The sequence below is a fragment of the Macadamia integrifolia genome, chromosome 9, assembly GCF_013358625.1.
Source record: "Macadamia integrifolia cultivar HAES 741 chromosome 9, SCU_Mint_v3, whole genome shotgun sequence".
NCBI classification, from domain to species: Eukaryota; Viridiplantae; Streptophyta; class Magnoliopsida; order Proteales; family Proteaceae; genus Macadamia; species Macadamia integrifolia.
Window position 1 is genome coordinate 238,798 of NC_056565.1, and position 13,608 is coordinate 252,405.

The 13,608-nt window shown below is 38.8% G+C and overlaps 2 protein-coding genes and 1 pseudogene across 3 annotated transcripts; 1 reads left to right on the top strand and 2 right to left on the bottom strand.

Annotated features, from left to right (window-relative positions):
• The first annotated feature begins 786 nt into the window (after window positions 1-786).
• On the top strand, window positions 787-3,355 carry LOC122088742 (pentatricopeptide repeat-containing protein At5g48910-like). The gene is made up of 2 exons (XM_042658063.1): window positions 787-1,641; window positions 1,764-3,355. The coding sequence occupies exons 1-2, from the start codon at window positions 946-948 to the stop codon at window positions 2,958-2,960; spliced, it is 1,893 nt and encodes a 630-aa protein (XP_042513997.1). The 5' UTR covers window positions 787-945; the 3' UTR covers window positions 2,961-3,355.
• Window positions 3,356-3,418: 63 nt separating this feature from the next.
• On the bottom strand, window positions 3,419-8,431 carry LOC122088946 (annotated as a pseudogene).
• LOC122088414 (S-adenosyl-L-methionine-dependent uroporphyrinogen III methyltransferase, chloroplastic-like) lies at window positions 5,749-11,369 on the bottom strand. 2 transcript variants are annotated; one of them, XR_006143058.1, is made up of 6 exons: window positions 10,547-11,369; window positions 10,287-10,364; window positions 10,102-10,171; window positions 9,724-10,001; window positions 8,985-9,544; window positions 5,749-5,969 (listed from the first exon to the last, which is right to left on the bottom strand). XR_006143058.1 is itself a non-coding variant. In XM_042657681.1 (5 exons), the coding sequence occupies exons 1-5, from the start codon at window positions 11,099-11,101 to the stop codon at window positions 9,398-9,400; spliced, it is 1,128 nt and encodes a 375-aa protein (XP_042513615.1). In that variant the 5' UTR covers window positions 11,102-11,369; the 3' UTR covers window positions 8,768-9,397. The 2 variants fall into 2 exon arrangements, 1 of the variants encoding a protein (XP_042513615.1); XM_042657681.1 differs by lacking the exon at window positions 5,749-5,969 and having other exon boundaries at window positions 8,768-9,544.
• Window positions 11,370-13,608: the final 2,239 nt, after the last annotated feature.

A 13,608-nucleotide genomic window follows, 5' to 3' on the forward strand; every position in this document is an offset into this window, starting at 1 on the left:
AAAAAAAAAAAAGGCAAGCACTTCTGATCTAAACATTTTTTTTTTTAAGCCGCCTTGTTTAACACAATGTCTATTGATCATATCTCTCTCTCCCAAACTCTGATCAACATAATTCTTTCACCACCTTGAAGCTAACTCGATGGCTTATATTTCTCATGATATCACCTTCAATTCAGATTCAATACATAGACCCTGAAATTGAGCTATAAATTGATGTATTTGCTGAAAAGTGTTTCTAAAATGAAGACTCCCAACTCCAACTGAACATACATCATTCTAAGAGTGTTGACTATATTGACAACAATGAACAACATCATAGTCAAGCCACATTGCTCAATAAAACTTTGGACATGTGTGGTGTATGAATTTAGAATTGGTGTTAGATGATATGTCTTAGAATTTATAATAAGACTTGAGATATATATGCATTAATGTTGAATATTGTAGTTCTTTTGAACATTAAATACAGATATTCATATAATAATTTCTTAATTATATGAGTATACTACTCTTTTTTTTTTTCGTTCTGTTAGTTTGAAACCTACACGTTTAAAACTCATATTGTCTGTTTTTTGTTTTTTACCATTTTGTTTTTTCAGAAATGAAAAATTTCCATGAAATTACTGAAATTGATGGGAAGATGAAAATTGGAGGAATTTGCTATTACATAGTTGGAATTGCTAAGAAAATTTTATGAATCCACGTGGCACAACTAGGTGGAACGTAAGCAGAAGACGACTCCTGAATAGGCCACTCAAATGACCGAAAGTTATAAATAGACTGTGAACGACTGAAGCAGTCGCACCTTCGAGGGTTCATCTCTCTCATAGACACAGAGAGACATTCAAACTCAGCTTAGTCCTACTTTGATTCTTTTGATCGAATCGTGTTGAAGTTGTAATGGGTTTGAATATGCCTAACTCGAAGTTACTCTGAATTGTAGAAATGAAGCATTATTGTTCCACCTTAATGACAGCTACTAAACCCAGAAGAACATCAAATTCGAGTCTCCAGCTGCTAAGACTGGTGGATTCTTGCAAATCCACGAACCAAATCAAGCAAGCCCATGCCCAGTTGATCACCACTGGTCTTGTCCTTCACCCTATACCTGCAAGTAGACTTGTGAAAATCCTGACACTCTCAAGTTTTGCTTCTCTTAGCTATGCCCATTTGGTATTCGATCAAATTCCTTCACGGGACCTCTTTATATATAACACCATGATTCAAGCTCATGCCTCCACACCTTATTCTTCTTGTGATTCTCTCTTATTGTTCCGATCATTACTCCGAGATTCCGGCCTTCTTCCCAATCAGTACACCTTTGTTTTTGCTCTCAAGGCTTGTTCTAATGGATTAGGAGTTACTGGAGGTGAACAAGCTCGAGTTCACGCGATCAAACTTGGGCTTGAGAGTAATGTTTTTGTTACCAATGCTCTGATCCAGATGTATGGAAAATGTGGTTCAATCAATGACGCGAGGAAAGTTTTTGATTGGTGTGTCAATCGGGACATGTATTCTTGGAATTTGATGATAGATGGATATGTGACATCCATGGACATGGATCGTGCTATGGAATTGTTTGATTTAATGCCTCAAAGAGATGTTGTCTCTTGGAGCACGGTGCTTGCTGGTTATGTACAGGTAATTGTGGTTGCATTGATCTAGTAGTTTCAACTGAAACCTCATTCTCTATCAGGTCAGGTGATGTGATGGCTTTTTATTGATGACATGAACTCTTTGAAAACTTCTCTAGTTGTCTTTAGGTGGGCTGTTTCGTGGAGGCTATGGAGCTCTTTTGCAAGATGCTGCAGACAGGACCATCCCCCAATGAGTTTACTCTTGCCAGTGCTCTTGCAGCTTGTGCTAACTTGGTTGCATTGGACCAGGGAAGGTGGATCCATACGTACATTGACAGATCTGGGATCAAGATGAATGAGCAGTTGCTTGCTAGCCTCATTGACATGTATGCAAAAAGCGGAGAGATAGAGTTTGCATCCAAGGTTTTCTACAATGAAGCTCGTCCAAAGCAAACAGTTTGGCCATGGAATGCCATGATTTCTGGGTTTGCAATTCACGGTATGTCTGAGGAAGCGATCAATGTATTTGAACAGATGAAGATGAAAAGTGTAGCTCCTAACAAGGTCTCATTTATTGCCTTGTTAAATGCTTGCAGCCATGGAAGATTGGTAGAGGAGGGACAACGGTATTTCAAATCAATGAAAGGTTCTTATGGGGTTGAGCCAGAAATAGAACATTATGGGTGCATGGTGGATCTTCTGGGCCGTGCTGGGTTCCTTAAGGAGGCAGAGGACTTCATATTAACTATGCCAATGGCTCCAGATACTATCATATGGGGAGCACTACTAGGAGCCTGTCGAATTCATGGAAATACAGAAATGGGAGGTAGGATTGGGAAGATCATTAGAGAGAAAGATCCTAACCACATGGGTTGTCATGTTCTTCTCGCCAACATGTATTCTACATCTGGGAGCTGGAATGAAGCAAAGCTTGTGAGGGAGAAAATTGAAATTGTTGGCACAAAGAAGACCCCTGGATGCAGCTCCATTGAATTGAATGGGTTATTCCATCAGTTCCTTGTGGGGGATAGGTCTCACCCACAAACGAAACAAATCTATGCGTTCTTGGATGAGATGACTACAAAGTTGAAGATTGCTGGATATGTGCCAGAAATAAGAGAAGTATTGCTTGATATTGACGATGAGGAAGACAAAGAGACTGCTTTATCAAGACACAGTGAGAAGTTAGCAATTGCATTTGGATTGATTAACACAGAACCTGGAACCACAATACGTATAGTAAAGAATTTACGAGTTTGCGGAGATTGCCATGAGGCCACTAAGTTCATTTCTAAGGTTTATGATCGGGAAATTATTGTCAGGGACAGGATTAGGTTCCACCATTTCAGAGGTGGACTTTGTTCTTGTAAAGATTATTGGTAATCATGAAGACCATTAATATTGTTCAGGTTTTTCATCTCCCAACTCATGTTTATATTTGAACACAGACTAATCAGTATGAAGCATGGTCGAAGGTTAACCCAATAGAGACATTCAGCCGACAGTGTTCATTGGTGCCATTTGTGCTACATGGAAGTTTTTTCTTCTACATTACAAGTTTAATAAGGTGCTCTTGAGTCTTGAGAATTGAGATTCATAACTGCTGACATCAGGTGCTTTCGAACTACAGAATTCTATGACATTTGGAAGCTGAGACAGGTGTGATTATTTTATTTCTGTAAACTGATATTTAGCATTCTATTGTCTCACTTTTGTATGGCTGGGTTTCCAAAATGTCAACCATTTTTTGTATTCTCTCAATATAATCCTTGAAGCAATGTACAGAACTCCATTTCTGTTGCATCTCTTGTTTTGAATGTTTAATAATACTAAGAGGAAATTTCACTCCCCTCCCTGATGTTTCCATTTATTACACTCCCTTCTCCTTTGAAGTTTAAAATTACATAAACTCCCTTTGATGTTGTAGATTCTATCAATCGTACTCACACCCTGAGCTGCCCACTTTTAAGTGACTATGCAAGATGTAAAATTTCATTTTAAACCCCAAAATACCCTTACCTTAACATGAGATTACATATTTGCCCTTCCTAAGTTTCATCTTCTTCCAATGCTGGCTGGGATGCAACCTCCCATATCATTGTTGGCGATGACCAGTACCGAGACGAGAGAGTCGCCCAGATTCTAAGGGGTGCCTAAGCGGAACTGGTTGTCGTTGATGAAGAGTGCATCGAGGTACCCTTGTCGAAGAGCTGGGAGGGAATGGATCCCTCGGAACTCGTTGAAGCGAAGATCCAGGTACTTGAGAGTGGGCAGGGACAGCATCACGTGAGGGAAGCGCCCCACGAAGCGATTGTTGCTGAGGTCCAGCTCGAAGAGCAGTTTCATATGGCGGAAAGTGTCGGGGACAGAGCCGCAGAAGAGAATGACAGTACCATGTTCAAATCAATAGAACTTATTCCGTATTCACCCAAATCACTTGAAATCTGTGAATAAAAACTACTCATTGTTTTTTACCTTTGCAGGACTAAATCATTTAAGCCATTGAAGCATCTTTGAGGGTTGATGCACTAGCTAGTGCTGGGTTTAAGATTTCACGTTCAAAACTAGTTGATCTGATCAGGTATTACCCTTTCCATTGGGATGGCATTCTTTTTCCCTTTGGTTGGATCATTGTTCCATTTGTCCCTCCCCACCCACTCCACCAAAAATAAAAAAGGGAAAAGGTTGGATTTTAGTTACTGTCATTTGCATTCTGTTTTTGTATAGTGATGATCTATAACACTGATATGGTTCAAAACCTTATACTGGACTCAGATTCTGATGCAATGTTTGGGATTTTGAACCTGGTGGCGTTTTCTCCTCTTTTCATCAAACCTGTTCTGGGGGGAATGGAAAGTTGCAGGTCTGCAAACTAGCTTGCTTTTCACAGCAGAGGTGGTGTTTCAATATGAGACTCTTTAAGGTGAGAGCCGCCCTGGTGTGGGATGCCAAACCAAAATCTCAGGCATATCCATGGGGACGGTTCGAGTTGAGGTGAAAGAGGGCGAGATCTGTGAGGAGGCCTAGCTCAGTTGGGAGGAAACCTGCAATGTTGGCATGACTCGCATGGAAGAGTTGAAGGGGGAACACGAGCAGTAGACATTGGAGTAGGAGCAAATGTTGGGACCGAGCCAGTTGCCGGTGAAGCTGAAAGGGTCAGAGAACATAGAGGACTTCTAACGCAGCAGCAGAAGAAGAAGGGACGAAGAGGTAATGGAGGAGCAGCAGGCAAGAACATGATGATGATAAAAAGGACGGTGGTAAAAATGTCATTTGACATGTAACTCTAACAGTGGTAACAATACAGGACGGAAGTAATTTTAAACTTCGCAGGTGAGGAGAATGTAATAAATGGAAATGCCAGGGGAGAGGAGTGAAATTTCCTCTAATACTTAAAATAAAAAAAAAATAAAAAAAATAAAAAATAAAAGGAGAGAGAGAAAGAGATATAAAAGCAGTAATGGCCTAACGTGGCATTCTGCTTCTTACAATCGATCTCTAGTGGACTGAAAATGCCTAGTTTTAAAAGAAGACAATATATAAATAAAATCAAGATGCTTTACCAAATTCAAATGATCTCAGTTCAGCAACAGGGGACTAAATTTGCAAGCCCTTGATATATTTAGCAGTCCTGACCTAACGTAAAGTGTGAAAAACCTCCCTCTCGTGGCTCCAGCTACAGCTACAGCTACAGTATTCCATCGTAAGGGAAAAATATCCTTCAGAGCTTGAAGCTTGCAGCTGAACCCTGTCTTACATTTTGGAGCCACATAAAATTAGGGAGGGCAAAGAGACGTTCTGTTTCCACAGTGTCTCTGTAGAGGGCCTCCAGGTGCCATGCGACAAAGTTAGCTTTGAGCATGATCAAACACCAGTAATCCTTTAGGTGACTTTGACTATGAAGTAGAAAACATTTCAACTTGTTACTTCTCAAATGATAAATTATACTGCAGAATTGGATCAATACAGCTTCATTTAGAAAGAATTCTAAGCTTGCCCAAGAATTATCAGGCTGGTTCAATTTAAAATATATTATTAGGTGCACTTTGTAAAATGTGAAGCCAACTGCAACTTCAGATCACACACCATCTATATAGCAGCATAGCCATAAAATAAATGGAACAGAATTTCAAAACAGTAATCCCTACAAAGTCAATGTTTCAAAGTTGAATTCAGGAACATCGGTCAGAAATTCAGTATTAATATTAGGATTTCAATAAAAGAAATTGAAATTAAACCGCACTCACAGATATGATACTGAATGTTTTAATATTCTACCTGTAAATTGCTCAGAACAAGCTCATGCACACCTAAATACAGAAGATAAAAGTAGAAAGAAGTGCTGCTATTACCCTAGGCAGACTGCGCGAAATATATGTGCACAATTTTTTCCTGCAAAATCACAGGGACCAAGAATTAGGGTTAATTTACTGCAGGCCTCAATGATAGAATGATATAGTAAACTCCAGTTTCTGGAAAATTGTGTAACTATATCCTGTATGAATTCCTTGGAAAGATGAAAACACAACCTGAAAAGGGGGTCTCAAGCAGGGTGCATATTGAGAAGTCAAGACCTGTAGTTTCTGTCCAGTTAATCAGGGAAATGTTTGAAGAGAATTTCAGAACAGCTATAGTAAGGTTTGAGAAATTGGAGCTTGGTAGTTTTTAGCTGAACTTAAAGCTTGAGAATTCTGAAGACCTTCCGGTGACAAATTTGTTCCTACTCAAAACAGTGGAGCTTTGGATCGGAGATAGCATAGGGACAAAAGTATTTGCAGAGAATATAATCCCAAAAAACATGGTTTTAAGTAAAAAAAATCCATGGCAGTTTAAAGTATAAATGCACCTGGAAATCAATTGTAGCAGGTATTAAACAAATTCAATGGCAATTTAAAGAATAAATGCCCCTGGAATTCAATTGTAACAGTTATAACGAAAACACCCTAAAAACAGGACACCACTCCTAAACAGGAACTAGTAGTGAAAAAGCCACCAAGGTATCAACCGCTGCTTAAGAAAAAAGCCCCTAATCCTTCATTTTGTTGTAGTGCCAAATCAGTGTCACGGGCATGGTTAAAGAGTGGCCAAATTGCAGAGATTGAGGTGTCTTCTTAATGTAGGAGTGGATTTGACAACCAAACCAGACCCAAGACTGCAGGATTTTATAAACCAAAGAACAACCAATAATCACCCAAAATTAGGCAGCAAACAACAGTCCAGAAGTAAGAGTCAAACAGCCCTTGTAAATCAGAATTTTCAAACCAGAATTTGGAATTTCCGAAACAGAGATTACACCAAACAAATAGACTAACCAACAACAGATATAGAGTACTAGATAAGCCACAATCAGAAACAAATACCACAGGAGCAGGTAAGTCAAACCAGATCTGAAATCTGGGTAGAAACACAGTCGGCCAGAAGTATTTAACACCTCAGATTAGACAAACCCATGGTCTGATTGGTCCCAAATTAAGGTCAATCCTCCCTCTTAATAAACCCAACAATCAATCAAAAGGGGAGGGCCATCGGCTGGCTGGATCTTCAGAACAATATAGGGGCAGCAGGAGAGAAACTTGAGATTTCTAGAACCAGAAATCAAAAGCAGTTCAGATCCCTTACCTGGTTTGAAGAACCTTGCAATTAACTTTGAAAAGAAAAAAATAGTAGTTGAAGAGACCTCTTGGACTTCACGCCGCAAAGAGTCAATTGGATTAAACACCAATTCCTTCAGCCTTGATCAAACACAAGACAACTCTTCATGAAGAAGACAATAGCAACAACCATTATTTTTTTTTATCAAAATCATTACAGGCCTTTAGGAGCCTCCTCTTCTTTATTTATAATGTTAATGGGGGAGGGAATTACAAAATAAAAGGTTCCTCAAAAAGGAAACCAAATATTCTCCTAATACAATAGTTACTAAAAACTGAAATTAGAAACTTATTGCAAAAGGAAATTAACTACTAATGACTTGACTCAATTAATAACTTGACTCCTAAAGAAACAAATATAACTCAAATCAAGCCCAACTAAAAAGGAAACTAATGAAAATGGAAGCTAACTAGTAATCCCGTATTCAATCTTAGAGCCCCCCTTTTAGACCCATAAAAGTGGTCTATTACACTCAAAACACATGGGATCAACGGCCTAACATGTATGGAACCCAACCCTAGGCTTATTCCTAATAAAACAAGCCTATTTTGGTAATTAATTTGCATCACTTCTTCTCTTGGTACTTCTCCATTTCATTTTTCTTCCAGCCTTTTCTTCCTCCCCGGTATCTTCTCCTATTAAGTTGGTATTTTTTGTTCCATCTTTTGTTTTGCCCTTTTTCTTTCTTAATGATTTACCATTGAGAATGATATATATATATATATATTGAATCTAAAACCTGCATGCATTGAAGAAGACATTACCTGCTTTGACTGGATGTGATAGTTACTTTTGTTTCACTGCACTCATGGATAATGGACATGGTAATAATACAAAGGGTAATCTCTAATTTACAAACAAGTTAAGCCATGGATGAAAGGTTTCCCTCTTGCAGTATAGTGTTTGTCATACCTCCATCTGTAATATGAAAAAGACACTAAAGTAAAGCAAATGTGAACTAGAGAACTCAGTGGTGTTTTTTCACTCAAATTAGGGGGAGTTCATCCAATTTCTAAAGCTTACTATATTTGTAGATTTGATTGCTTATGGATTGGAATGTATTTGAATGTTTATTTTGGATCTACACAAGCTAGTGCATTCAATATTTTCCATTCCATGGATAATCCTGTCCACAATTTATTAAACGTTCACCTTACAGTGGTTTCGGAAGCAGATGAAGTTGACTCTATCACGCTCACCATCTTACTCCTCCCTTTTATCTCCTAGGTAGGTATGCTCCTTGATTTTTCTGTAGTAGCTAATCCACTCCAATACAAGTTGTCCGGCCTTTCATGAATCTTGAAAGAGGTGTTCCACCATTCAGAAAAGAAGAAATTACTGAGTTTAAGAATACACTTTTGTTTCCTCTTTTTGTAGTTTAAACTTAACTATAGTTTAATTAATGATGGATATATTTATTTATATAGAGGATGTATTCCAAATAGATTAAATACAGTTGGAAGAATATAGTGAAGAGCAAAGCGTTTTAATTTATTTGGTGATAGATTGTAACAGAAGTAGAACATAAAACATGAATCTTTAAAATAAAAATTGATCCTCCTTAATGGAACAGATCTAAATTACACTTCATTGAAGAGGTACTTCTGGTAAAACAGAATCAGCACAAGTAATTCAACTCTCACAATATTTGATACAGCGAGCATACTCAATAACACCACCTAAGCTAATGAAACTGACTGAGGAAACCTCAAATAGAAAACACGAGAAGGAAACAATGGGAGTAATAAGACACACCATCTTGTAGAGATACTTGCAAGCAAGAACACAGAGCATGATAAAGCTTTTTTCTTTTCTTCCTTCAATTTCTTCCCCCCTGGTTGCAGACCTACAGTTGAGGGAATTTCCACATATCAATGTAGTTGATGAGATTCTTCCTTCCATTTATTGGATGCAATGTGGACAATAACCCACTCATTGCCACAATAACAAAAATCTCAGATGATGTCCGGTTCTGGCTGTAATAGCAGTTCCACTCCGCTCCAATTCAACCAGGTAGAAAACAACCCAGACAATGTGCCTCCATGATGTGCAAGAAACCACACCGATTATTTTATCCTTCAAAAGTAGCACATTGAAGGCCTCAGTTAAAACCATGTTCAAACATAAACACTTTTGTTCTTTTTTCTTGGATATCCTGAACTTCACTACTAAGTCTCCACCAAAATTGCTGCTTCTTTTGAATAGTGGGGCCAGAACGGCGAGAGTGCAACCACCTTCCCAATGATGATTAGTGTTGGTGAAACCAAGTTTGCTGAGGTAACTTCAGCGATGAGATCCTTAAGTTCTGCAAATACCTACATCAAGGTTCAAGTAGATGTGAAATTAATGATTACCAAGGTCTCAGTAATTCATAGTAAGAGAATACCTGACAAGCACCTAGTGGATGGATAAAATCATCCAAAGAGGGAATCCATGGAGTTCACTAGACACACACAGTTGGAACAAAGAAAAACTATCAACCTTGTTCACTCACCACCTGTTGTTGAGGGGTAGTCCCTCGTTCTATTGCAGCAGCAGGTGTATCAGATGGTAAACCGTGCTGCATCAACTTCTGAGCAAGAGATGGGAGGGTAGACAAGCCCATGTAGATAACCAAGGTTGAATCAGGATCTGCTGCATGCTCTGCCACATACAGAGGATCACTACCTCCTTTCCTCGAGTGCCCTGTAAGAAATCTCACACTATTTGCAACACCCCGGTGAGTCAATGGAATTCCCAATTCTGCCGCTATTCCTGAAGCAGCTGTAATGCCTACATGATAACAACTTCAGTAATCAAACTAGTCTTCCACTTAAGTGGTTTCTGCTTCAGTTACAATTAAATGATGAGAAACTATTCTATTCTGTTGTACCTGGAATAACCTTGACTTGAATCCCTTGTCGTTGCAAGAAATCCATCTCCTCTCCACCCCTCCCAAATACCTAGTAACCCAAGCAAAAATTTCAAGCAAGACCCATTTAAGGGAATCAATAACATCCTCAAGTTAATCAAAAACCATTTCCACGAAACATGTCATAGTAGAAACTAGAAAGTTACCAATGGATCCCCTCCTTTTAGCCGTACAACAGTAGCACCAGCTTCTGCAAAGCTCAGAAGCAACTCATGGATCTCCTCCTGCAAAACCAAAACATCTTTTCAGAAGAAAAATATTTGTGAAACCTAATTGATGAACGAATATGAAATCAGTAAAACTCGCAATTTCAATCATATAAAGACTTAATTTGATGATCAGCAAGGAAATCAGAAAACAAAACATGATCCGAATCAAGTGAGGAAGTTCAGGAAGAGAAAAGGACCTGAGTTCGGCTATGGTAACCAGCAGTCTTGCCAACATAAAGAAGCCTCGCTTCTGGTCTCACCAAGTTCAAAACATCATTGGACACCAACCGATCGTACAACAAAAGATCAGCACTTTCAATCACTCTCAACGCCTTTAGCGTCAAGAGCTCCGGATCTCCAGGCCCAGTCCCGACCAAGAACACATTTCCTGGCCCTCTATTCTTCCCGTTCGATCCTTCAGTCTCTCGTTTCTCTTTCAAAACCTCAAGTAGCTTCTTCAGCTCTGGCAGTTGCAGGGCAATATCGTTCCCTCGAATGGAATGAATGGAATCGGAATCGATTGGGAGAGAAGAAGAGGCATTGAGAGATGGGTCTTTGTATAACCAGCTATCTCTTTGGTATCTCTCGAGGGAGTGTTTTTCTGTGAAGGGAGAAGGGGATGACGAGGAGTGCGGTTTGTTGGACAAAGAGCAAAAGGGCTTTTGAAGATTAATAGAGCTGGGTTTTCTAGAGAGGAATGAAGAATGAGAATTAGAAGCAGAGAGAGATGGGAGTCGATTGACGACAGCCATATTAGAAATCTAAGACACGGAGAAATTAAGAAGAGAAATAACAGACAGAGATTCGAGCATGCGTTAGAGGGAACATATTTATATCTATGCACAGAAGGAAAGATCGAAAGCGGGGGCAAGAGAAGGCGGCTTTGTTGCAGGACATGTGGTGTTTGGGGAGAATGCTAAGGTCAGAGTGGTTTTCTGAATTGTGACGCTAATGGGGTCAGATTCATTTGGACCCTTCTGCTACACTACCGGGCTTTCTACTTTTGTCTTTTGAGTTGCAGGAAAGGTCATGATCTCTCGCTATTTATAAAATATATACAAAGGAATGGATCGGATCCCGGATCCCGGATCCCGTTCCTTTATAAGGACCATCGAAGGCTGTGAGGCAAGGATTGAGGGGACGGTATCGGTTATATGGATCTGGTATGGGTATAGGTCGATTTTGTCCCGACATTTTATAAAAAGTACTATTTTACCTCTGAAACTATCAAGATCGATAACGATCTGGATAACTGATCTGTATTGATTAGGGATTGAGGAGATTGATCGGGGATCAATCTCTACCGATACCAATCCGATATAGCCAATATAGTCGATCCCAGACCAATACTTGAAACCATGATAAGAGGGCTTAGATACACATCCCAACACCTACAAACAATCCTTGGATGAGTCATTGGAGAGTCGTCGGTGTTGGAGAGGATATTTTTATCCAAATGGACTCTACACTAGAGGGATAGGACAAAGAAGAGTTTTGTTGATGTTGAACAGAGTTTGAGGTTAAGTCGTATTGATATATACTCTCCTTAATAAGAACTTTACACCAAAGGGATAAGGGGAAGAAGAGTCTTGTTGATGTTGAACAGAACTTGAAGTTAAGTCGTACCGATAGATACTCTCCTTAATGTCCAAAACCTCTCCTTATTATTTCAGTATCATCGTATTTCTTGACGTTTTACTTTCAAGATAAAATAACCTCATAATCAGAGTGTTATAAACCAGGATTTTGGGGACGGTATTGATCTCTGTGGATACTGATCTAGATCAGTGGGCATTAGTCGATTTTGCCCCTACTTTTTATAAAAAGTACTAATTTTTTACTATTTTACCCCTGAAGTGATCCGGATCGGTCAAGGATCAAGGATCGACCTCAATCGATACGGATTCAATAGGGCCAATCCCAGACCGATACTTGAAACCATGGTTATAATACGCAACCTTTGATTAATATGGAGTGTGAAAGCTAGGCCCAATAGTTGAGAAGAACAAAACAAAACGATAACAAAGAAAACCAAAAACAGAGGGAAGTTGGGGTTGTCTACCTCAAAACTATTGGTTAAAATGAGCTTAATCTCCTCTCTTTATATAGGAAAGGAAGGGACACCAACAATGGATGTTCCCAAAAACCATGTCTCTTTCATAAGACATGTATGTTTATCATGCAGACAAATCTTCCAATAATCACACCTATTGATCACATAAGTTCATATTATGAAGAGCCAAACTTTTCCAATACACACTTTTATAAAACAAAATGATATTTTGAATCTCTTATTAATTTATGTGAGAAAAAATCAATTAGATAAAAAGGTTATTTACATCCACTACCACTATCATATAGTTTTCAAAAATTTACATCTTTTTTGCATTACAAGGATGTGAGATAAAAAGTTGCCGAAGAGAGGGATTTATAAACATAAAAAAATAAAGGTACCGAAGTCCACCGCCATATTATGCATTTCTTTCCAATCACTCCAAATTTCAAATATCACCAAATCTTTCTCTTTGGCTAATTTAAGGCCATAGAGAACACCTCAGGTTTCTACGTCAATGCTTCTTCATGTCATCATATAATCTGCACAAATTAAAACAACACAACCGTGAATAGAATGACACATGCCCAACCTGAAATATTATTAGAGGAATCAGAAACTCAAATACATAATAAAATAGGGGAATGTACAATGGGATTAAATTTAGTATGAAGATTAACCACTTAATTCCTAGTTCTAGTCTTAAATTTTTAAAACTATTAAAACATTCCAAAACTTCGCACAAGGGATTTGGATCATCTCAAGTGCGCCAGTCCCTTCCAACGCACATCAGACAACTTGGAAGCACTTGGGGTGTGTGCCCCCATGCTGCTAGCTATCTAATGTGTACTAGAGGGGCTGGTGCATTTGAGAGAATCTTGTTCCAACAGTTTTATCTCTAACGACCAAAATATGACAAGTGAAAGCCTATGCTTCCAACTAATTGTTCTTGATTGGAGCCATGATAAGATAAGAAGTTACAAATTTGTTTTAGAGTTTACGCACCGAGTCACCCCCGGTTGCTATGTTGCCATGGTGTCACTATTGGTGGGCCTTATGGTCTAGTCATAATTTTGATAATTTCAAAACTAGTTACATTACATTCAATTGGTCCTTAGAGTTGGTGTGATTGCGACCCAAACATAGCGTTTTAGATCTCTACCATATTTTTTCCAAACATTATACTAATCACTAATACAGCGAAAA

Bases quoted from the DNA above. Each gene is read 5' to 3' on its own strand.
- LOC122088742 (XM_042658063.1), top strand. From the start codon at position 946: ATGAAGCATTATTGTTCCACCTTAATGACAGCTACTAAACCCAGAAGA. The intron at 1,642-1,763 runs GTAATTGTGGTT...AGTTGTCTTTAG, and splicing joins TGCTTGCTGGTTATGTACAG to GTGGGCTGTTTCGTGGAGGC.
- LOC122088414 (XM_042657681.1), bottom strand. From the start codon at position 11,101: ATGGCTGTCGTCAATCGACTCCCATCTCTCTCTGCTTCTAATTCTCAT. The intron at 10,172-10,286 runs GTAACTTTCTAG...TTGGGTTACTAG, and splicing joins TAAAAGGAGGGGATCCATTG to GTATTTGGGAGGGGTGGAGA. The intron at 10,002-10,101 runs GTACAACAGAAT...GTTATCATGTAG, and splicing joins TCAAGTCAAGGTTATTCCAG to GCATTACAGCTGCTTCAGGA.